Source organism: Cricetulus griseus, chromosome 3 (genome assembly GCF_003668045.3).
Source record: "Cricetulus griseus strain 17A/GY chromosome 3, alternate assembly CriGri-PICRH-1.0, whole genome shotgun sequence".
In the NCBI taxonomy this organism is placed as follows: Eukaryota; Metazoa; Chordata; class Mammalia; order Rodentia; family Cricetidae; genus Cricetulus; species Cricetulus griseus.
The window spans coordinates 111,754,719-111,780,894 of NC_048596.1; the positions used below are offsets into that span (position 1 = coordinate 111,754,719).

Below are 26,176 nucleotides of genomic sequence, written 5' to 3' on the forward strand. Positions count from 1 at the left end.
AAAAATACACAATGTAATAAAATTAAAATATTAAGTAGAAGAGAACCCTGAGTTTTAATGGTCAGTTGTAGTTATTCATATAACAGCCAGTTGCTTGACAGTTATCTGTGATACTTATTTTAATCAGCTGTATTTGTTACTATCGTGGTCCATTGTCATTTTCACTGTGGCAGTCTGTTATAGTGTTCATTTAAGTGGTCAGCTGTGCTAACCAGCTGTAGTTGTCACTATTAAAGTCAGATCTAGTGGTCAAATGTAGTGGTCATTTAGATTGTCATCTGTGGAAGTCATTGTGGTGATCAGGTGTTTTTTACTAGTATTGTAGCAAGTTGTGGCAGTCACTTGGAGATCAGTTGTCATGGTCATTTTGGATGATAGTTATAGTATTCATTATGGTCATCTGTGGTGGTCAGCTATATTTGTCAGTTGAAATAGCCACTATGGATGTTAGTTGTCTTGGTCACTGCAGTGGAAAGTCATAGAGAACATTACGGTGGTCGGCTGCAATTGTCAGCTGTAGTGGTCATTGTGATGGTAAGTATAGTGGTCACTATTTTGGTCTGTTATAATACTCAGCTGTATCAGTCAGCTGACGTTGTCAATATTGTCTATAGTGGTCAGCTGTAGTAGTCACTATTGATGACAGTTGTAGTGGTCAATTTGATGGTTCTGTGGAATGGTGAATTGCTACGATAACTGTTGTGGTGAGCCACAGTGGTCATTACTATGTTCTGTTTTAGTGGTAACTATCATAGTCACTATGGAGGCAGCTCTAGTGGTCATATCGAATGGGACTATTATTAGTCATCATGGTCACTGTGATGCTCAGTTATAGTGTTCATTGTAAAGGACAATGGTGATGGTCAGCTGTCGTCAATATTATGGTTGGCTATAGAGGTCAGCTATGGAGGTAAATGTGATAGTTACATACAGCGGTCACTGTGACAATCAGCCTTTGTGGTCACTGTGGTGGTTAGTTGGAATTATTGACTACAGTCACCAGTTGAGGTGGTTACTGTTGTGTACAATTGCATTGGTCAGCTGTAATGGTCACTATGGAGATAAATGTTAGTGGTCACTATGATGATTGGTCATAGTAGTTGTGGTGATTTGAATAAGAAATGCCTCCATAGGCTCATGTTTGTGAATGCTTAGTCACCAAAGAGTAGCACTACATAAGAAGGATTAGTTTTGGCCTAGTTGTAGAAAATGTGTCATTGGGGATGAACCTTGTGGTTTTAAAAAGCCCAAGCCAGGTCCTTTTCTTCCTGCTGCCAGGATGCAGAACTGCTTTTCTACTTTTCTACTTAGCTACTTTTCCAGTACCATGTCTGCCTGTGTGCTGCAATGCTCCCTGCAATGAAAAAGTACTAAATCTCTGAGACTGTAAGTAAGCAAAGATTAAATACTTTATCTTAAAGGTTGCCTTCATCATAGTATCTCTTCACAGTAATAGAACATTTACTAAGACAGTGGTCATTGAAGTAGTCAGTTGTAGTGTTCACTGTCATGGACACCATAGTGATCACTATGAAGTTCACTATGGTGGTCAGTTGTAGTGTCACTGAGATGGCAACTCATAATTGTCATTGTGATGGTAATTCATAATGGTTAATGTGGTGGTCATTGGTGTGGTCCACAGTAGTGTTCACTATGATAGTCAACCATATTGATCACTGGTGTGTTTCAGTGGTGGTCAGTTGTACTGTCTAGTGTGATGGAAAGCCATAGTGGTGAATATTCTGGTCATCTGTGATAGTCAGTTCTGGTGATTACTTTAGTGGTCATATGGGTTGGTCAGTTGCTGTGGTCACCAGTGGTCAGGCATAGTGGACATTGAGCTGAGCAGTTATAATGATCAGCTTTAATGATTACTGTGACAATCAGCTGTGTGACAGTAATCTATGGAACTTCCTGCGGTCAGCTGCAGTGATAAATTATAATTGTTACTATTTTGGTCAGTTGTAGTGGTCACTAATAGTTAGCCACAGTGTTCAATGTGATGATCTGTTGTCTGTATTTTCCTCTGTTCAAAAACAATTCCAAATTAATTCTTTATATTTTTTACTTTAAACATTTAAAATCTTGTCTACATTATTTATAATATTTCTCTGCAAATAGATGTGTATGACATCTAAGATGTATAACAGACAAGATACAGAATAATGAAATTTCATTTAGAAGATATGATTAATTTGCCATGTATATCAGAGTCAAATATATGGACAAATCCCATGAGATAATAGCACGTGTAGCAATGAAATGTAGTTTAAAATTATGCAAAAACATAAAATATACCTAAAAAACATCTTAGAACATTAGTTTAGTGTGTGCTAGTTGTAGAGCACTATGAAATGTACTGTGTGGTTAAAAGATTGTATGTCAAAACAGATTATATTTCCAAATAGGGTTATAGCCATCCCTAGATAGTTTATAGTTCTTTTGAGTAATTCATTGAAATCCACTAAAGTTTCAAATATGTAATTATTCTACTCATAAGAAAGTACCACCACCCTAGCCTGGTGGACAAGGCTTGTAACCTGATAGCTCAGAAGAATGAAGCAGGAGGATTGCTATGAGTTTGAGACCCGTCTGACCTACATAGTTTTTCTCCTTCCAAAAGAGAAATCATAAACCTCTTATTCTTCTTCCTTTCAAACATGCTTAAGTTCCTTTACAATGTAGAATAGTGATTTAGAAGGTTTCATTCTCTATGCTATACCTATTTAGATTTAAATAGAAGGCACATGTGTTGGCTATTGTGATTTTTCTGGGTGATCTGTAATCTAACCAGTACAGTATTAATTTTCTACTGACTATACAGGTCTCATGTGTATTCAGTGTATTTCTCCATGATTAATTCTTGAACCTATGTAGTCTGAATCCTGTGGAACATATAACAATGGGACATGCATTAGACTATTTGAAATTTGCAATTTCAAATGTCTATGAACACATTATAGTATTTCTCAAGTTTTAACATGTGTCCTCAATGGAGGGTTTGCAGAGCACAGATTATAGTTTCCAGCCCATGAAATTCAACAGATTTGAAAATGTACCCAAGAGCTCAAGGGTGCTTATTACAAGGTCCTCTGTGAGGGCACACTCCAGGGCCACTCTTTGAGAACCACTGCTTTCCATATTGATAAGGCAGAACAATGGAAGCTTGAAGGAATTGGGGAAAATTCCAAGTCAAGGGCCAGATTATATTCACAATCATAGAACAACAGCTCAGTGTAGATCATACAAGAAGGCCATTGTCTAGAACAAAGTCATTTTCAACTGAGAGTTCATATTGCCCAGAGACTGTATCTTTTAGTTACTTTTGTTTGCAAAGTTTTTAACCATTGCCTTCTCCAATCCATTCTCCAGAATAATTTGTCTTATGACAATTGACAGGTTATCAAAAGAAAGCTGTCATTTTGTAATTTTAAGGCGGAGATCTCCCCAAAATTGTGAATTTCTCCCAAGTGAGAACTAACTGATAAAATCAAGAAATGTGAACTGATCATCTTAATCTCTTTCTCTCTCTATTTCTGTCTGTCTCATCTGGTTGGTCTCCATTTGCTCTCTCTTTTCTCTTTCTTTTCCTCTTGGATTTTGGCTGATAACTCTAGTTAGTCCTGCCATCATGGCTGAGGTTACCTACTGCAGCACAGGGAAGCCTACCAGTGGCCACCCCTTCACTAAAAGATGATTCTTTCTCTTCTAGCAAGTAACAACTGCCAGTGGTTTCAAAGGGATGGGGCCTCACCCATTGATGCAGGAATTTTGCCTGGCTTGATCTTCTGCTGGTAACCAGTGGGGCTTTGTGTTCCCGAATGCAACAGCCACTGTGTCCAGGAGACAGCATTTCACAGCACTTATCTCAATCCTCAGCTCTTAGGTTCTTTTGAAAAAAATCTTCCCTGCACTTGAAGCAGATCATTCACTGAAGAGCCATCCAGGCAGTATATCTTAGATCCATACCTTCACAAAGGTTTCTAAGTTAATCCTTAAGGCATCGACAAAATTGTGAAATTATTGAAAAATACAGTCATATGTAGATTTGGGGTTTTGTTCATAATTAATATTTTTGTAGATTGTTCATTGAGCCTAGAGCCTGGTACATTGTGATTAAATATTATGTCATGATGCTACATTGTCAGACTGTGTTCATATATTTTTAAACGGCAGAAGCTAATAGTAAACAAATATGAGTACTTAAACTCCTTCAGATATAAATAATCAACTATGCCATTGCTTCTGAAATGTTGCTATTTATAGTATGCTGGAAATTATATTCCTTGCAGGCACTTGGTGTCATAAAGGTATACTGAACCTGTTTTAGATGCCTAAGAGAAATAAATGGATGTCTACATTACTTTTCAGAAATTAAGTACTGGATTAGAAAATGTCTTTATAAATTCAAGGTTGAGATGTAGGGATGACAATATGCTTGCATGTTATCACACAAATGACTGGCACTAAACATGTAAAACATGGCATTTTTGGTGTGTGATGTTTGTGAAGACCTACTATATTCCTATTCACTTGTACAGTCTAAAGAGAAGAAAGCTCTTTCTTAAAGGGTTTGTCACCCTATGGTGGCTGGACATTTTCAGATTACATGTAGCAGTCTGAATACTGATATAATTCTTTGGGCTATTTCTACATTTGATAGCTACTCAATAAAAGATAGGTAAAAGACAATTTATCATTTAACTCATGTGTCTCTTGTCTAATTTTGTTTTCAATTTAAGTTAACTTCTCCTATGTCTCATTTGAGGCTCATCTGTCCTGGACCTCTTGGAGGTTCTTGCTTTGTCTTTATCTCTTTCAGTGTCAAACATCACTCATTCATACATAACTAACTCCATATGCTACATTTTCTATTAAATTGTTCTTGTTCTCAACAGGGGGATCTATTGTATGTTAACTATGCACGGATTGAAGACTTCTTTAAACTGGAGCGGGACATGAAGATTAATTGTTCTGGAAAGATTGTTATCGCCAGATATGGGAAAGTGTTCAGAGGAAATAAAGTAAGGAAATGACGTTCTTGCAAGAAAGCAGAGGAATTGGAGATCATCATGTTAAACTAAATAAGATAAATATTTCATTTTCTCTCATAAACAGAATCTAGATTACAAAAGCAAGATCAAAAAATACACATGAAAATAGAAGGGAGGTGGTCTATTTGTTAGTAAAAAAGAAAGAAATGGGAAGGATGATGGAAGAAAGAAGAGGCTAATATGAGGAGGAATATAATCAGAGCATGTGATGTTCATGTGTGAATTTGCTCTAATGAATTGACTGTTTTGTACGATGCATATGTGCTGATAACATTTTTAAAGTTTACCTCTTTCCTTAATCTAAAATATTGCATATATTTTACATGTGTTGAACCATCTCCTTCAATTTTTTGAGGTTATTATTCTCTTAACTCTATACACTCCCACCTTACAAGGAAGACACATAATATATAGAAAGGATTTTTGATCTGTGTTCTTGAAATTATTACCTTATTGACAAGAGTGAATGCAGCATATTTTTCTGTACCTGCAAGTTTCTCTGACTTAGTGGCTGGAGAGATGATTCACTGGTTAAGAAAAATAACTGTACTTCCAGAGTTCCTGAGTTCTATTCCTATCTACCACATGGTGGCTCACAGCTATGCAAAATGAAATCTGATGCTCTCTTTTGGTGTACAGGAAAACATGCATATAGAATAGTGTATACATAGTAAATAAATAAATCTTTTTTTTAAAAAAGCATGAAAAATATCACACTGGGCTTCTGACTAATTTACAGTAACTTTATTTTAAATATTATCATCAACAACTTACTAAAGTAAATTTCATGTAGATCATTGTTATAGGTAATGGAAAAAGCCAAAATATTCCCTTTCTGACATATATTTAATAGAAATTTTGTTTGTGGATTTTACTTGCTTATTATGCTTCTAGAAAATTAGCGGGAACAGTAAATCCTTGCTCACACTGTGATGGGAATTTTCCAGGTCTGCTGCTCTGCAAACCCATCATCTTTGAGATTTTGTAGTAGCATCCAGGCCCAGGGGCACATAAGTGTAACGCCTTGAAAGGCAAAGGGAGGAGGATTGCAAGTTCAAGGTCTTCCTGGGTTACAGAGTGGATTTAAGCTCAGCCTTGGAAACTCAGTGAGACCAGAGCTTTAAAACAGAAGCTAAAGCTTAGCTATTCACTTAATGTAATTTTGGCTTCTGATATTTCTAAGTCTGGAGTGACATAACCTAAACTGAGAAAAGAAACACCGTGTCTTCTAGGTTAAAAATGCTCAACTGGCAGGTGCGAAAGGTGTCATTCTGTACTCAGACCCTGCTGACTATGTTGTTCCTGGGGTGAAGTCCTATCCAGATGGCTGGAACCTCCCTGGAGGTGGTGTCCAGCGTGGGAATGTCTTAAACCTTAATGGTGCAGGTGATCCACTCACACCAGGTTATCCAGCCAATGGTGAGTGTTCAGACCCAAACAATCATAAAAATCTCACTGTTTCAAATGATTTTTGTAAAGAATTTCTAAGGATATATTTTTCTCATTCTTTTTGAATCATAGAAATAAGATACTCTAGATTCTGAAAATCATGGTTTCATGTTCCTTACCCCGTATTTTAATGCTTCAATCTGTTAGGTTTGTAATTCAGACTATTTCAGATATTGAAATGTAATATGGTTCATGGATAATAAAATGCATGACACTTACATGGGGGGTGGAAGTAGAATATCACAAGAATATTTTTACAATAATCTGTAACATAGTGTGTGATTATCAACAGTGAACATGGGTTAAAAGGAATATAAGTAGACATGTCTGTTCTAGTCTGATCTTTATTTTCTGCCTGTGAGTTTTGACCAGGTTGGCTTTTCTTCTTAAAGAAATTCACTCAAAACTTATAATTCTCATGAGTACAGTTTTTACTTTTCTAGTAAGGAACTGAATAGCAAAATGTCTTATAAAGTGGTTAGATAGTACACTAAGGATACAGCAGCTTTTGCTGCTTTGCAAACATGATTACCAAGTAGTGTTTCCTAAATGACATCTTCTGCATGCCTCAGCAGCCTTACAGACAAGGTGGGTACTTTGATCTCCTGCCTGGAGGAAATTGAGACTAGAAACAAGCAGTTTGTCCTCCATCATCACACCAGTAAGCAGGGTACTGGAGTTCAAAGTCCCAGTGTGGCTTCAGAGTCCACATTCTTGTCTTTTGCTGAAATGCTGCCTGGCCAAACATTAATTAAACAGATAAATTGCTTTGGATGCATTTAACCATCAGATGATGTCTACAAAATCTGTGTTCATTTAGTTTTGCATAGCTTGGGACAGAGCAAGTTCTCATAACTTGGTGAAAGGAGTTTGTCAAAGTACCCATGACACTTATGTATTTATTTTTCATTTCTGATTCATCAAATTCTATATTTCTCCAAAGCTTATGTATTTGGGGTTTACAAACCTTCCGTAAAACACAGAGCACTGTCATAGCTGTTTTCATTCTTTAAAACCACTTAATATCCTCTATCGTAAAGTAGAGTCACATTGGTGGTGTGTGGCTATTGTTAGGCTTCTCATACCCAGTATCTGACCCCACACCCATCTACAGATGAGCAGAATTAAGTTTGTTCAGAGGGTTTTTAATAAAATACATAACATAGGTAAAATAAAGCATGTGGAGACTCATGGGGAGTTGGAGGGGGAGGGATGAACATGATCAAGATAAATTGTATACATGTACAAAATTTTCAAAGAATATGAAAAAGAAAAATCCTCAAATATTAAATAGAACATTGATCCTATAAATGGAATGAAAACCCACAAGTTTGCCCTGCATGACTTTATTTACTCTTACTTTTCCATTTACACTCTAAAAAATATGAACCTCTCTCAACTCAAGTTCCTTCTATTAAGCTAAAATTGTGAAATAAAATTTAAATTAACTGGAACTTCTGTTCATGATTTGAACATTTAAAATGATGGAATTTTAGAGGGAAGGAATGTAATACCTACAGATAGTATTTGTGTGTTTTACCTTATTATATTTGTTTAAATTTTGCTTTTTAATTTTTCTTTCATTGAAAATAGAATGTTTTCATACAATATATTCTGTTTGTTTGTTTGTCTTGAGGCAGGGTTTCTCTGTGTTGCTCTGTAGACCAGGCTGGCCTTGAACTGATAGAGATCCTCCTGCCTCTGTCTCTCTAGTGCTGGGATCAAAGGCATGCAAAACCACTTCCCTGCATACAACATATTTCCTCTCTCCCAATCCCTCTGAGATCTTCACCACCTGCTCTCCCCGCTGAACAAACATTGTATCTCTCATTAGAAACGATGTAGCTATCCAAATAATAACAAACCAAAATAAGATGAAATAAGAGCAAATAAATTGGAATAGGACAAGCAAATAAAAGAAAAAGAGCCAAAGAAAAAGTACTAGAAACACAAGTAGATGCACATACACATACATTTGCCACATAGAGAAACACACATCTGCCACACAGGAATACCACAAAAGATGCAAAACTGGAAGTAATACATATATGCAATAGGCCTGTGGGGTTAGAAAAGGTCTCCTGAAAAAAGATTATGAGACAAAAATGTCTATAAAGATACAACTGAGTACATTTTCTGTTTGCCATTTACTACTGCACATTAAGTCTGCCCTTAAGAGTGAAATTCCCCAGTGAAATTCCCTTGGAGAAAACTAGTTTTTCAATGTGTTTGGTTATCAATTGGAGATAACTTTAGGCTTAGGTATGGGAGGTTTTTCCTACTTTTCCTTTCAGCTTTAAGACCTCATCTGGCACAGACCTGGGAAGGCTCTGTGTATGTTGCCATAGTCTCTGTGAGTTCATATATAAATCAGTTTTGTTCTGTTTAGAAAGCCTTGTTTGCTTGGTGTCCTTCATCACCTCTGGCTCTTAAACTTTTTTCTGACTCCTCTTCCAGAGGATTCTGACCCTCAAAGGAAGGGATGTGATGGGGACATCCATGTTATGATTGAAATGCTCAACAAAGCACTTGTCTGTTTGGCATTCATAAGAGAGATATTCTAGACCATTAGGTGACTTCATACTCTCAAAAGATTATAGAAGAGTTTCAATTTCTCCATATTTTTCCATTTTTAATTTGAATTAGAAACAAGATTGTTTTACATGTCAATTACAGATCCATCTCCCTCCCCTCCTCCCCTACCACCCTGCCAACTAAATCCCTACCTATCACATTACTTTTCTGCTCCACAGGGAGGGTGAGGCCTTCCATAGGGTTCTTCAGAGTCTGTCATATCCTTTTGGACAGGACCTAGGTCCACCCCTATGTGTCCTGGCCCAGGGAGTATCCCTCTATGTGGAATGGGCTCCCAAAGTCCACAACTATGCTAGTGATAAGTACTGATCTACTACAGGAGGCCCCATGGATTTCCGAGGTCTCCTCACTGATACCCACGTTCCTGGGGTCTGGATTAGTCCCATGCTGGTTTCCCAGCTATCATTCTGGGAACCAAGAGCTGGCCATTGTTCAGGTCAGCTGTTTCTGTGGGTTTCACCAGCCTGGTCTCGACCCCTTTGCTCATCACTCTATAATTTTTGACATTTGGAAATTTACCATTTCTAAAATATATGAAAGAATGTGTCTAATCTTATTTGCAGAAATCTAATTTACAAAGACTTTTTAGTGACAAATACACTTTTTCTTTTTCTCAGAATATGCTTATAGGCATGAGTTGACAGAGGCTTTAGGACTTCCAAGTATTCCGGTCCATCCAATTGGATATGATGATGCAAAGAAACTCCTAGAGTAAGTTTTATAGAGAAAAGTAGAAGATTCCTGCTTTGGTATTTCTCATTCTTGAGAATTTTCAAATGTTTTGCTTTAATCTTCAAATTTTGGTACTCTGTCCTCAGTATGGATGCCATCTACAATGCCTTTATAATTTCAAAGAATTCTAGTTCTGATTCTGGAATTTATTTTGTGTTTGGATATCCAATGTGTGACAGGCACGAAAATGATTATTCTGGATTTTCAGATGTAGGGCAAATTATTAATAATTACCTGAACCATGTTTGTGACACATTCTTGCTTCCCTCATGTTCTCAAGCAGGCAGTGGCTAGTTGTGTCAAGGATGATAATATAGGCCTTTTCAGGACACATAGAGCTAATTAGAGGCAAGGCTGTTAATTGATGGCTATTTCATGGTCTTGATCAATTAAATGCTATACTGTCATTGCATCTTTCGTTTTCTTCCTTCCCTTTAACCTTTACCTTGTGTCAGAATGGCATTTAGACTGTGATCACTTTCCCAACCTTCTCTAGCTTCCTACTCTGCTATCTCCATATGCTTTTCTCAATATATCTCTTATTAATCGATCCTTTCAATATTATTTTTGAATTTCTACTTCTTCGAGGAAGAGAATAATAATGTAAGAGTCACAAATACACACACACACACACACACACACACACACACATATATATATATATATATATGTGTGTGTGTGTGTATTGAAAATGAAATCTAAACATTTATATTAAAGATAAATATTTATTATTTGTTTTTTTTTTTTTTTTTTGGTTTTTCGAGATAGGGTTTCTCTGTGGCTTTGGAGGCTGTCCTGGAACTAGCTCTTGTAGACCAGGTTGGTCTCGAACTCACAGAGATCCACCTGCCTCTGCTGGGAGTAAAGGCATGCACCACCAACGCCCGACTTAAGATAAATATTATTATAAGAGTATTTGTCATTATAGTGGAATGATTAAAATAATGAAAACCTTCTGCCCTTCTAGCATTTCACTGGTCATGATACTATATAAAACAATGAAATACAGAATAATATTGGGCAAGAATATTTAATAACATGGAATATTTTTGTGATATATTAGGTTGAAAAGCAGATTTTTCAAAACAATACATCATATGATTCCAGTTATAGAATCTATTATGACCCCATATTTTCTTTGTAGTTATAAAGACAATGCATAGAATTCCACAGAATTAGAAATAAGATTTATTAGGTCAGACTGCTAATTTTTTGGACTGCATAAAAAGATAAATATTAACTGTATCCTAATTGAGGTAGGGTAATTATTTGATTAAAAATTACAATCTTCTAAGTGGACTGTTTTGTGCATGAAGTTCCCTTTTTTGTATTACTAAAGTGTTCCATCACATGATGACACTGCAGTTTGTATAAACATTGACTAGTTGAAGGACAACTAAGGTTGTTCCTTGTTTTTATTGTTATGAAAGAGGAAACTATGAAAAACTGTATATGAATTTCTTGCCAATGTTTTTATTTATTCATTTATCTGATGTACAGTTTTGAGTTACATAAATATAACAGAATTACTTTGATAAAAAATCTCCTAATAGTGGGAGTAGGGGCTATCTATGACTATGACTCTTTTGTCCGATTTTGAGATTGTTTCCGTTCTACTGTGTTGGTTTGTCCAGCCTTGATACGATGGGCCTAGTCTTACTGTAACTTGATATACAATGTTTGATTGATATCTCTGGCAGTTCTGTTCTTTTTTGAATGAAAATGAAGGAGTAGATCTGGGGAAGAGAAGCGGTTAGGGGTTAGGGACTGCACTAATATCATCTATTACTTGTTCTTGCTCTATACTCCTTTCCTGGATTCCTTTCACACTTTGTCAAACACTTTCATCTTTTCATGTTATTTATTTAAAATCCATATGTGTGAAACCTCATTTTGAAATGTGTTCCTCATCCTCCTGGCTAAATTAACCATTCTTTTTTACAGGGTCAATAGCATTAAAGGTTTCTGTAATAAAATTTGATAGTGTTTGGTTATCTATTGTTATTGGTTGTATGTGTGTCTTATGAGTGGCTTAAACTCTTAGGTGAGAAGATACTATTTTATATGTAATTGTATTAATAAGAAGAATATAGTGCATTTTTCACAGCAAACAATAAATGCTTGGAAAAGGATAAGATCACCATTTTTAAAAATTAGGACTGTTTTTATGTATTCTTCAAGTATCTAAAACTTTTCAAATCCTGAGATATTTTAAGAATGAATTATTGTTGCCTTTTAACATTTAAGGTTTTTATTTTCCTCAAGGGATTTGTTGTCTGAATGAGGGAGTAGTAAATATATTTATTAGTATTATTCATTAACTAAAACGTCTATTCTCCATGCTTGTGTTTCTTTAATCATTGTTAGATTTTATAAAACTATTCTGTTCTGTCTAATTGTTATGTTTTGTCTAATTACTAGTTTTTGTGTTCTTGGGGTATAGGCTATATTTGTATGTATAGACTTATGTGTGTGTGCTATTTATAATGAAGTTTCTCTTTACACATTTCTATTTTAAAAGCTCTATTAATTAGTATATACTTGTCAAAATATTCTATTCAAAGTATAAGATGAATATAATTGTGTTCAGTAACATTTTGTATTTTGAATACTCTATTGTTTTGAGTATGAATTATACTTTCTAGAATTGTGGATATATCTTTTAATACCTCATGTATGCTGTTCAGTTATGTGTGTGTGTGTGTGTGTGTGTGTGTGTGTGTGTGTGTGTGTGTATGCTTTCCTGCACATGAACTTATGGAGCCCAGAGGTCATTGTCATGTGTCATTCCTCTAGGGATGCCCACTCTTTTTGTTTTGAGTCATGCTCTCCCACTGAATCTGAAGCTCAAATACTTGACAGGACTGACTGGCCACTACACCTCACAATTTACTTGTTTCCCTCTCATTACTTGGGATACTGACATGTCATCTCACTCAGCTTTTGTAGCATCTCTGCAAGTTCACATTCTTATGCTTATCCAGCAATATTTACTAACGAAGGCATCTCCCCACACATTTAATTCTATTTAGTGAAAAATACATTAAATACATTTTGTAGTACATTTTCTGGAATTCTTTCTATTAGCCAAACTAATGAGATATGGAAAAAGGGAGGGCAGATTTACTCTTTCATAGAGCTTTTAAAACAGATTACACTTTTTAATATTTTCTAGGAAGAGAAAGTCTTAATGATTTTTTTGTTGACTAAGAATTTCATGCATGTATATTACTGTGTTTTGGTGAAATCCACCCCCTATTCACTCCCCTTCAGGTTCTCCCCTATCCTACCACCACTATCCCTTCCAAACTTCATGTGCTCTTTTCTTATTTTTTTATTTAAATCCAAAAAGTTTAATTAGGGATTTTAGTATATTCATAGATTATACGAGAACACATCTTCTCCCTGGAGACATATTCCGAAAGAAAACCAACTCTACCTTTCCCAGCAATCAATTATAACAGTTTCTGATAATAGGGTACTCTGGCCTTCTCACAACTTTATACTTTGGTCTCCTCTGACTTAATCTTATGTAGGTCTCCTGCCTGCAGTCACAACTGCTGTTTGTTCCTTGATAGAACTGCCAAATTATGTCCAGAGAGTTTTTATTTTATTTGTAAGATTTTTAGATTTAATGTGCACAGTTGTTTTACTTGCATGTATGTATGTGCACCACTACTTGCCTGCCTGGTGTTCACAGAGATCAGATTAGGGCATCAGATCCCTTGGAACTAGAGTTATAGATGTTTGTGAGCCAACATGTGGGTTATGGGAACAAAACTGAGGCCTACTGCAAGAAGAACAAGTTCTCTTAATGAAGGAGCTATCTCTCTATCTTCCAAAGTTATATCACTTTCCTATTGTAATTTTTTTCATACACTATATGTGGATCATGGTTTTTCTAGCCCTATTCTCCTCCCAGATCCTCTTCAACTTCCTACCCATCCAATTCCATACCTTCTTTCTCTCTTTTTAAAAAACAGACAGGCCAATTTAAAAAAACACAAAGAAAACAATAACAACAACAAAAGAAAAACACAAGAAACACATGGTTTATCTTTACATAATTAGTAACACATTTTGGGGTTCTTGTAAATAATTAGAACATCAACTGCATCTCTTATCATCATAACTTTGGCCATTGCTATGAGTTCACTTTGTCCTCAAGTTCCTCATCTGCAAAATGGAATTGATAGTTGCCACTGCCTTACAGGAGTGGCAGAAAGGGTCAATGGATATTACATGCAAAACACTTTGCTCTGTTGTTCACTCTTAGAAACTATTAGAAGAAGATAGCCTAGATAGTGGATTACTTGGTATTTTAATTTGTTATATTAAAGTTTATCTAACTAATAATTTTTTTCAATATCCAACAGACACATGGGTGGTCCAGCACCCCCTGACAGCTGGAAGGGAGGCCTCAATGTGCCTTACAATGTGGGACCTGGCTTTGCTGGAAACTTTTCAAAACAGTTAAGTTATTATTATAATAATTTTAACCAGAGGGCTTTGAAATGAGACATTTATAGAAGATGAAAAACATGTAAAGTCTAGTCAGTACCATCAAGAAATAAAACTATTAGTTGAATAGGACAATGATTTTATATCATTAAAATTAGCAAATGTTACTTTCCTCCCATGTATAACCAGAAATCTTTTTAAATAATAATAATAGAGTTAAGAAATGTGGGTGCTAAATCTGTACCAACTATTTTCAAAGAATGTGTTTTTGCCTTTGAATTAGAAGAGTCAAGCTGCACATACACTCCTACAGTAAAGTGACAAGAATCTATAATGTCATTGGCACACTCAAAGGAGCTATTGAACCAGGTAAATGGAGCATTTGTTTGGTACATATTGGTGAATCAAATATTATGTACCACATGTACTCTGGGTGCAGAATAAACTAAGAATTCAAGTTGCTGTCTTAATGAAGTTCGTCGAAACACAGAGTAAGACATTCTGGGTATAGTATATTATCATCTGTGATGCAAGAAAAGAAGCATGGATGTTTGAGGATGGATGGGAATGGTAAGCTGAACCATTTCTTTATTTGCTGAAAAAATAATTTATACAATATATTCATATCACATTTCCCCTTGCTCATTTCCTACTAGACCCTCCCCACCTTCCTATTCATACCATTTCACATGTACATTCTCTCTTCCTTTAGAAAACAAACAAGCAAGCAAATAAAAAATTAAAATAACATGGGAATACAGTAAAATAAACAGAGTAAAAGGAAAACAAAGAACATTACTAGTGCATACACACATACATGAATAGACACACACACACACACACACACACACACACACACACTTACACACACATGTACACACACACAGACACCATAAAACCATAAAACCAGAAAGCATAATATGTAAGGAAACAATTATAAAAATTTTAAAAATGCCCAAACAAAGCAATATGAGACAAAATAATCCCCAAACTACCAACAAATTCATTTTCTGTTGGCCATTTACTGCCAAGCATAGGGCCTCCCTTAAGTGTGGTTTGTAAACATTGTGAGACATATTTTATTAAACATTTTGATTCTTTAAAACTTTGGTTTTTATTCCTTAGGTTTTCATTGATCATTTTTAACATAAATAGTAAAATTTAATGGAATATATTTCTTACAAAAGTATTGCTCATTTGTTTTTCTGAGACAAGATCTCAGAGTAGATAAAGTAGGCTGGATTTAGGCTCAAGTTCATGTAATCCCCGTCCAGATGTTAAAATTGTCATTATATGTTGTACTATGCTATGAATAGACATATTGTCCTTTTTAAGAGTGAAGACTTTTATAAAGTGAAGGCTTGTAAGTAATAGACTGTGTTTATACATATGGACACACACACACACAGGAGAATTATTGAGTCTTATTAGATGGTTATTTTGGGCAGGTACTGTGGCAATCTTTTGAGTTGGGCAATTAAAACACACATAAACTAGGGACAAGGAGATCATGATTTAAAAGAAGAGTTCTGGGAAGGACATAAAGTATAGTCTCCACTATTGCTTAGATTATTAGTTGGAGTCATCCTTGTAGATATTTGGACATTTCCCTAGTGCCAGATTTCTCTTTAAATGTACAATGGCTCCCTCTATTGTGGTATCTCTTTTCTTGCTCTCCTCTATTCTTCTGTCGACTCAATCTTCCTGGTACCTCATGTCTTCCTCCCCCCCGGATGTCAGTTAGGAGACCTGGACAATCTGTGGTGCCTCTGGTAGTGTATCAATATTTATCCCTAGTATATTAATGGACTTTGGGAGCCCATTCCACATAGAGGTTACTTTCTCAGCCTAGGCATCTGGGGTAGGGCCTAGGCCCTGCTCCAAATGATATGGCAGATATGAGGCCCCATGGAAGGCCTCACCCTCCCTGGAGAGCAGAAAGAGGATGGGATATGGGGGTCAGTGGAGGGCAGGGGAAGATGGGAGGGAAAAGGAACTGGGGTTGACATGTAAAAAATGCTTGTTTCTAATATAAATAAAAAAGAAAAAATAGATACATTAAAAAAGGAGAGTCTGACATTTAAAGATGATATGAATCTAAACAAATATGGAATGATGGCCTCCAAAATGTTCAGCCCAAGCAGTTTCCTCTTTGTATAGCAGATAGAGAGTGCCATAGAACTCTTATTTATTGGAAATAGAATAGGACTAGGAAGTAGAGAACTGTGTACTCTCTGAAAATGTTGGACACAAAGTGGCAACAGAAATTAGATAGTTGAAAGGAGGTATACAGGGATAGTTTCATATTTTCCTGTTGTCTACATGCTTATTATTTCAGTAACACATTGAATTAAATTTTAAATCACATTCATAATTTCATCAGATAGATGAAGCCAATACTGAAATCTGAGCAAATAACCTAAGCCTTAGGGATGTTGGTAGTTTTGCTTTGAGTTGTGAATGCTTTTCAGTCATTTGCAATCTACTCTAGTTGTGATTCTTGCTCTGCTGGTGTCTAGACAGATATGTCATTCTTGGAGGTCACAGAGATGCCTGGGTCTTTGGTGGCATTGACCCTCAGAGTGGAGCAGCTGTTGTTCATGAAATTGTGAGGAGCTTTGGAAAACTGAAGACAGAAGGTAAGAGAAGCAGTGAATAAAAACTGAAATTCTGGGAATTTCAGTTGAATCTTTTGAAAAATGAGCGTTAATATATTATTTTGGGGCCTGGGAAGTAGCGCCATGTTAGAGCAAGTGCCTTGTGTGCAAGAAGCCCTCTTTTCAATCTGCAATAAACAATAGGAAACCAAATAAACGAATATGGGTTCAACAATGTCAATAAATCAATAACGAGGGCAGTGCAAACATTAATGTTGTTTAATTATATTTTTATTATTTTAAATAAGTTTATTATATATAATAACTATATTATTTATTATATATAATATGGCACATTATATATAATATACATAATATATAATATAGTATACTAAGTGAATGAACTTCAAGGTATATAATATAAAAGCAGATAGGTGGATCAATAGACTTGAATCAAAGATCCAGAGGTAAATGTACACACCTATGGACACCTGGTCTTTGAAAAACAAGCCAAAATTGTACCATGAGAATAAGAAAGCATCTTCAACAAGTAGTGCTGGTATAACTGGATGCTGTCATGTAGAAGAATACAATTAGGTCCATATCTAGGACTAAGTACAAAACTCAATTCCAATTGTATCATAGACCTCAACATAAATCCAGATACACTGAACCTGATATAAGAGGAAGTAGGGGGAATACACTTAAAGGCATTGGCACATGGAACAATTTCCTGAACAGAACACCACTAACCCAATCACTAAGATTGACAGTTAATAAATGGGACCTTACATAACTGAAAATCTTCTCTGAGGCAAAGGATACTGTCAATAGAACAAAACAGGAAAAATCTTTACCAACACCATACCTGACAGAGAGCTGGTTTCCAAAATATATAAAGACCTCAAGAAATCAGACATCAGAAAACTAAATAAACCAACAAGACCTAAACAGAGAATTCTCAACAGCAGAATCTTAAATGGCTGAGAAACACTTAAATATTCTTAGCCATCAGGAAAATGCAAGTCAAAATGACTCTGAGATTCTACCTTTCATCTGTTAGAATGGCTAAGATCAAAACAATAAGGGATAGTTCGTGCTTGTACAGATGTGGAGTAAGAGGAACACTTCTCCATTGCTGGTGGGAGTGCAAACTTGTATTGACACTTTGGAGATAATTGTGGTGATTTCTCTGATAACTGGGAATCAACACTCCTCAAGACTCAGCTAACGTACTCTTGGAAATACATACAAAGGTTGCTCAGTCATACCACAAGGACACTTGCTCAACTCTGTTCATAGCAGCTTTATTCTAGTCAGAACCTAGAAACAACCTTCATGTCCCTCAAGTGAAGAATTGATAAATAAGTTGTGGTACATTTACACAATGGATTATTGTGTAAATAAGAACAGAACATTCTGGAATTTGAAGGCAAATGGATGGAACTAGAAAAAAAAATCATCCTGGGTAAGGTAACTCAGAACCAGAAAGGCAACCATGGTATGTATTTACTTAAAAATGGATATTAACTTTAAAGTAAAGGATAACCATGCTACAATCCACAGACCTAGGAAGTCTAGGTAACAAGGAAGTCTAAAGGGTGCAGCAGGCACTAAGATCTCCCTGGGAAGATCATGGGGGGATGAGGGCAGATGGACAAGTGAATATCAGCCATTATGTTTGATAGGGAATGGAGGGGAAGAGTTTTGAAAGACATGACTAGAAAGGGGGGCATACATTTCATGGTTAGACAAAATCCGGGGACAAGAAAAACTCCCAAGAATCAACAAGGATGACCATAGCTAATAATTGTAGCAACAGTGGATAGGTAGCCTGAACTGGCCATCTCCTGTGACAATTCAAGACTTCCAGTGGAGGAATTGGGACATTAACCCAGCCACACAACCTTTGATCAATAGCCTTTCCTGCCTAAGAGTCATTCAGGGGTGATGCAGAGATGGTGAGTTTGGCCAACTAATGACTGGTCCAGCCTGAGACCCATGCCATGAGAATGAAATCACCCCTGATATTCCTGGAGTGCCATGACCCAGAGGCTTAATGGCCCAGAAACCTAGGATTTAACCAAATTCCACTAGAGAAAAAAAAAAGTGAATGTAACGATGCTTAATGATAATCTGCTATACTCATAGATTGGTGCCTAGTCTAATTGTCTTCAGAGAAGCTTCATCCAGCAAGTGACAGAACAGGGGCAGAACCACACTCAAGCCTTGGGCTCATCTTGGGGAATCCTCTGGAAGAAGAGGCAGAAGGATTGTAGGAGCCACAGGGGTCAAGGACATTACAGGAAAATCCACAGAATCAACTAACCTGGGTTCACAGTAGCTCAAAGAGTCTAAAGCTACATCTAGGGAGCCCACATGGGACTTATCTAAACCCTCCACGTATGTATGACAGTTGTGTAGGTTGGCCTTCTTGTAGGACTTCTATCAGTAGGAGCAGGGGCTGTTGCTAACTCTTTGACTGGCTTTTGAGAACCTAGTCTTTTTACTTGGTTGCTTTGCCCCACCTTAGTATCATGGGAGGTGCTTAGTCTTACTGCAATTTGAAATGTAATGGGTTTTTGTCGATGTCTAATGGAGTCCTGCCGTTTTCTGAATAGAAACAGAGGAGTGGATTGGGAGGGGAGGCAAAGGTGAGGTGAGGGGGAGGGAATGGGAGCAGAAGAAGGAAGAAAAACTGAAGTGTAGAGCCAGCGCTACAATACTTCTCATGGATTCAGGCGAGGGGCTTGAGGATTCAAATAAAGACAAGACAGCTGATCATTCTTGAAAGGAGAATGCCATTTATTACAAAGGAGGGAAGCCTTATATACCAGTCAGCAGGCACGGTGGAAAACCACCCAGGTCAGAAGTTCATGTTTCCAGGGCCCTCCGGGAATAAGGATGGGTGGATAAAAGGAACTTTCATTCAGGCTTATCGGAAGGAGGGAAATAAGAAGTAAGCTCCTCATCACAAGCTGGTAAGCTGACCCTTATGGGGGAAGGGCCCAACACTGAAGTTTGGATGTAAAATAAATAAATTTATAAATAAAAAAGAAAACCAAATAAATAAATGTATGCTCAAAATTGTGAATAAATTAGTAACAATGGTAGTGTAAACATTAGTGTTGGTTAATTATTTTTTATTATTTTTAATTAGTTTGCAAAATAAACATATATTATCTGAAAATCTGAAATAAGCCACATGGTTATTGGTTGCTCTGTCAAGGGTTTCCCGGCCAAGAACTGAGGGAGATATTCTCAATCTCCTCTATTATAACACCTCGGATCACCTGTACTATGTAACTTAGGAGAAAAAAGGATCTAAATAGAAAAATATTGATGGTTCTTCCCAGCGGGAACCATGATATCCATATCATTTTATTCCTGTTCACACTCTTATCACCATTAATCAAGTCATTTCAATATTTTCAGGTAAAATATTGGAATTTAAACAAAAGGAATAACTCAAGGGGGTAGTTGTGGGTTTCTTTGCGGAAATATTTTTAATTAACTTTAATTAAAAATATTTTGCTTGTCCTTTAGCGTTTTTAAGATTCATTTTTATGAGATTCCAACAATATGTTTTCTTTTATTATGATCAATCTTCCTCCCAGTCTTCCCCTCTAACCCACATTTGTGCCATGTAATTTTTTAACCTAGCAAGACCAGATTGTGTTGTTCAAATATTCTTGGATGTGCAGCCTTCTTCTGTCCAGTTAGCAGAGGCTACACTTCTAGAGAAAACTTTCTGTCCCTCTCCCAAAAGCCACCAACTTGCCACTGGCTCCAACACTAAGGGTGAGATTTTCTGCCCAGTTCCCATCTCATTGTTGGGATATGGTCTGGATTGTTAGTTTTAAAAGTAATCATAGAGATCTAATCCTTTATTTTCTTAACATATTCTACAAAAAAGGTACCTGGATTCTGTATAATGTAAATCCTCTCTCTCTCTCTCTCTCTCTCTCTCTCTCTCTCTCTCTCTCTCTCTCTCACACACACACACACACACACACACACACACACACACACACACACATGCATGCATACCACAGAGTGGGTGTGGAAATCAGAAGACAGGTTGTAGAAGTATGCTTTTTCTTTCAATGTAGATTCCAGGGACTAAAAGAATGTTGTCAGGCTTGGCAGCAAGTACATTTACCAGCAGAACCATCTTGAAGCCCTTAAGTGTTAATCAACAGGAAGAAAGTATGTTTACTTTCGGTACCTATGTTCTGAGAAACTTTTTACATATGTGTGATCTAATTTGATCCCATAGTAACCATGAAGATATATTCTTATTTCTGTTCCCATTTTACATATGTTAGCCTAGGGTTATATAGGTTGCATGACAGAGGTAGAGGACTGGGGTTGGCACATTGCAAACTCTTGTTGTCTCTTCAAAATAAAAGATGCACCACAGTTGGGGTATGGGTGTTTCCACAGTGCATTAACTTGGTCTTGTTTAACCTCCTTACAAAGGTTTCATGATTTCATAACAAAGTTTCTACAGTGAATGCAAATCAGCATTGCCATAGCTAAGAGCTATGCTCAAAGAATGAAGTGAGAAGGAATGAATGAATAAGGGATTGGAATGATACCATAGCACATTAGACAAAAAGAAAACATTGGATTCAATAGTTATAGGGAAAACATGCTTAATAAATACACCTGAAATACTTATCGGTATTACAAGGACCTTATAGCATTTACTAGATGCTTCATAAACATTATTCCTTTTAATGCTCCCGACAATCAAATGATGTCTCCTCTTTATTCTGCTATAATTGTTTTCAGATGAAGACAAGAAGGCTTTGTGAATGTGCATGGCACAGCCTTACTTGCATCTAGGAAGTGAGAGAATCGGGCTTTAAAATCCTATCTTTCTTCAACTCCAAGGATACTGTTTATTACCTCCAAACCATAAAACCTACTTATCAAATAGCATGCTTTTCAGTATCAGTAGATATTGCTATCTCAAAGTGAGCCACTGATAACCAATTTTACAAGATAGCAGAGGAGAAAAAAAAATCACCGAATCAGATCGCCTTGGGGTATGGAAAATGTTATTTCAGAACAACTTGGCAGGGTTCTGTATCTTTTCCCGCAGTTCTCCCTGCCACTGCAGCACAGCCTGTACCTATGGTTTCTCCCTCTGTATCAGGCATCTGCAGCTCAGAGCTGTTTACTACTCTGGACAATTGCAAACTATTTGAAATATCTCATGACTTCATTTAGATTTCACTTTTTTTTAAAATTTTTTTTATTTTATTAGTTGAAATTAGGAATAAGCTTGCTTCAGATGTCAATCCCTTCTACCTCTCCCTTCCCCCCCTCAACATCCCACCTGCCCCTAGCCATCCCCCCTCCACTCCCCAGGCAGGGTAAGTCCCTCAAAAGGGGCTCCCCAAAGTCTACCACATCATCCTGGGCCAGGCCTAGGCCCTTCTTCCCCATGTGTCCAGATCAAGAAAGCATCCCTTCATATGGGATGGCCTCTCAAAATTTCTTCTTTTTTTTAAGACCTTGCATATTTAATATAGTGCGTTACCCCTGTACAAATGGAAAAAAATTAGGTTCAACATTTCTAGAACAATATGGCTGTTAATTTTTGTACAATGTAAATTTTGTACAATGCCAATTGAACACGGTAAACTGTGTTCAACTTTTTTCCAAAGTTGACAGCACAGCTAAAGTTTCCAAAAATTCAAATATATATATATATATATATATATATATCAATAATGGCAGTATGTTATGCATCAATAGCAGCAACAGCTTTTCCAGGTTCTGCAGTCATTTAAACAAAATTGTAGAGACATCCAGCACTCTCCATTAAAAAAAAAGTAAAAAACAAAATCCCAGAAAAACAGCACAGTTCTGTTACCCTTGTGGTACCTGGCACCATTTTTTTAAATTAGCTTCTCAATCATCATCTGGAAGGAAACCATTCTGAGCAACATCATTAAAAACAGCTCTGATAAAGCACGGTCACTACTATGTATCATAAAGCAGGTCCACATATGAGTGAGCACATATCGTTTGTCTTTTTGTGATTGGGTTACCACACTCAGAATGGTTTCTTCGAGTTCCATCCATTTTCCTGCAAATTTCAAGATTCTATTGTTTTTTTTTCTGTTGAGTAGTACTCCATTGTGTAAATGTACCACATTTTCTCTATCCATTCTTCAGTTGAGGGCATCTAGGCTGTTTCCAGTTTCTGGCTATTACAAAGAATGCTGCTATTAACATCGTTGAACAGATGTCCTTGTTTTATGAATGTGCTTCTTTTGGGTATATGCCTAGGAGTGGAATTGCTGGATCTTGTGGTAAACTGATTCCCATTTTCTTGAGGAGTCGCCATACTGATTTCCAAAGTGGCTGTACATGTTGGCACTCCCACCAGCAGTGGAGGAGTGTTCCTCTTTCTCCGCATCCTCTCCAGCATAAACTGTCATTGGTATTTTTGATTTTAGCCATTCTAACTGGAGTAAGATGGTATCTCAGAGTTATTTTGATTTGCATTTCCCTGATGGGTAAGGATGTTGAACACTTTGTTATGTGTCTTTCAGCCATTTTAGATTCCTCTATTGAGAATTGTCTATTTCGTTCTGTACCCCATTTTTAAATTGGATTGGTGTTTTCGAGTCTAGCTTCCTGAGTTCTTTGTATATTTTGGAGATCAGCCCTCTGTCAGATGTGGGGTTGGTGAATATCTTTTCCCAGTCTGTGGGCTGTTGTTTTGTCTTGCTGACTGTGTCCTTTGCCTTACAGAAGCTTCTCAGTTTCAGGAGGTCCCATTTATTAATTGTTGATCTCAGTGTCTGTGCTACTGGTGTTATGTTCAGGAATCAGTCTCCTGTACCAATTAATTCAAGGGTATTTCCCACTTTATCTAGATTTCAGTGTTTCTACATCATTCCTTTTTCAATACTATTTGATTTTTAGCAATTTCCATTTCTAAAACATACAAAAAAATTGTATACGTGAGGATGTGAGCCACATTGCTACTTTCTAAGTGGAGAAAAAAACCAATAACAACAGCATTTTGCATTCTCCCATCTTGTAGATGTCTCCTTGTCTTGGGTGGATATTATATTTTTATATAAATACTGGCATTTATATGTTATTCCCATGCATTTCAGGATGGAGGCCTAGAAGAACAATTTTGTTTGCAAGCTGGGATGCAGAAGAATTTGGCCTTCTTGGTTCTACTGAGTGGGCAGAGGTATGTCAAAATTTGCTTCCATATAAATTTGTCCAAATGTCAAAACAGTTGGGACTTTTCTGTGAAGCTTGGAAAAATAACAAGTGATTCCAGTCAGGTAATGCTTAGAGTTTTTCTAAAACGTCACTGATATATGTTTTGATAGAACAACATAATGTCATGTAGACAAAATTCATTATGAAGGATCACAAAATCAAGGTATTTTTATAAAAATGCTGAATGAAAATCATATCATAATGTTTTAAGCATGTTTGCAATTTTGTGTTGGACTTCATTCATCCCTATACTAGGCAGCATGTGGCTCATAAGCAAAGGTTGGACATGCCTAATTATCCCAAAGGATTGCATCATTGTTCAAAAATCTACAAGAGGACAACAAGATCACTCAGCTGGTCAAGGCACTTGCTGCCAAGCTGGTGATTTTGAGTCCAATTCTTGGGACCCATATGGTGGGAGGAGAGAACTGACAGCTGCAGTCTGTCCTCAGTCTACCACATATGTGTCATGGCATTCATGCTTACATAGCATGCACAAAACACTAAATCAATCAATAAAATCCAATAATTTGTTTTAAAAGATAAAAATGATCTTATTTTAAGTATTCAGCTTTATTTTATTTTTTAGGAACACTTCATGTCGACTACTGAAATTAATTTATTTTTATGTTTCACAATGCAATGCAGTAAATAAATCTGCACTGGGCACCAAATATAAAAGACAACATGACAGTTTCTTACATGAGTTTGTTTTTTACACAAATCCATGACAGTTTCTAATGTGATTCTTCCACACCACCCAAAAGAGCTGCAAGTGCTACTTACACTGAACCCTCAGTTTCTACAGTAAGGCCTGGTTTACATTTATCTTTTTATACCTGTGGACTCCTGCAGACAGTTAGATAGAAGGATGGAATATTTTAGGAGCCCTGAATAATAACTCCATCGGAATTTACAATTGGCTTGGTGTGACAGAGATGTAAATGCAGGCAGCATTGACATCTGCTCCATCAGTTCCCCCTTGCTACTCTGAATGCTCATGTGACCGCTGTTAAACATAGGTATTTCAGGGTTCTCTGAAAACTTGCTCTATTCCTGTTCATCAAGGTGAAGTGTTTATCTACAAGGAAGTTTCATCCTGGAATCAAGCAAACCTATGAATATATCAGGGAGCAACTTGCCTCTATAGAATTATTGTTGTTGTTATTTTTTTTTCTTGGTTAGCAGCATTTATTCATCCCATGATGCCCCAGAACTACCACAATCCTCCTGCCCCTGAACCATCACACTGTGATCACATTGCCTTTTATCACTAAGAGTTGTATATACTTTTCTGAATTTTTTTACTTACAAGCAAAATTCTGAGGAAATGCAATGTTTTAGAAACCCAACTTGGAGGTCACTGTGCCACACTTCTGAGTTCTAGAAATGTGCAATCAGTGAAAATTACCACTAGGTGGCAATATACTACAAGAGATATTGGCTTTATCGTCGCATTTCCTTTGTGAATTTTCTGACTAGTAAATTGGAGACAGCTTTTGTGTGTGTGTGTGTGTGTGTGTGTGTGTGTGTGTGTGTCTTGGAAATCACCTCTGCTTAAATAATGGCAACATCTTTAAAAGTATATTCCTACCAAAAGACTCCCAAATTGATGTTTAATGAGAAAAATAATGACAGGTTTGCGTGTTCAAAATCACAACTCCTTTTTCATCTACTGTGTGTAAGCAGTTCATCCTCTCAAATGTAGTTTAGAAAACGTTGCTCTAGTTTCTCACTGACAACCACTGCAACACTTTCTCAATCCAACTTTCTTTTTAGACTTAATTCCAAATTCGAGTGACACATGAGGCAATTTCATTCAAACATCTACATTCAAGAAAGGCAAATGTGGCTTGGGTGGGAGAGTGTTATATTAAGCTTAAATTTTTATATCTTGTTATAGGAACATTCCAGACTCCTTCATGAACGTGGTGTCGCTTACATTAATGCTGATTCCTCCATAGAAGGTGAGTAGTGTGGGCCTCCATCGAGATGATTACTATGGAGGTAACAGTTTTGTAGAAG

General features: G+C 36.6%; 1 protein-coding gene across 3 annotated transcripts in view; it reads left to right on the top strand.

Moving 5' to 3' along the window:
* Positions 1-26,176, top strand: part of LOC100768684 (glutamate carboxypeptidase 2) — a 138,870-nt gene that overhangs the window by 84,954 nt on the left and 27,740 nt on the right. For 2 of the 3 annotated variants that reach the window (XM_027407583.2, XM_027407581.2), the window contains exons 7-14: positions 4,899-5,024; positions 6,287-6,473; positions 9,716-9,809; positions 14,207-14,302; positions 14,575-14,660; positions 16,811-16,930; positions 24,034-24,116; positions 26,055-26,118. In XM_027407583.2, the coding sequence (XP_027263384.1) occupies positions 4,899-5,024; positions 6,287-6,473; positions 9,716-9,809; positions 14,207-14,302; positions 14,575-14,660; positions 16,811-16,930; positions 24,034-24,116; positions 26,055-26,118 (856 nt within the window). The remainder of the gene's footprint in view (positions 1-4,898; positions 5,025-6,286; positions 6,474-9,715; positions 9,810-14,206; positions 14,303-14,574; positions 14,661-16,810; positions 16,931-24,033; positions 24,117-26,054; positions 26,119-26,176) is intronic. The other variant, XM_027407582.2, reaches the window with a different exon arrangement.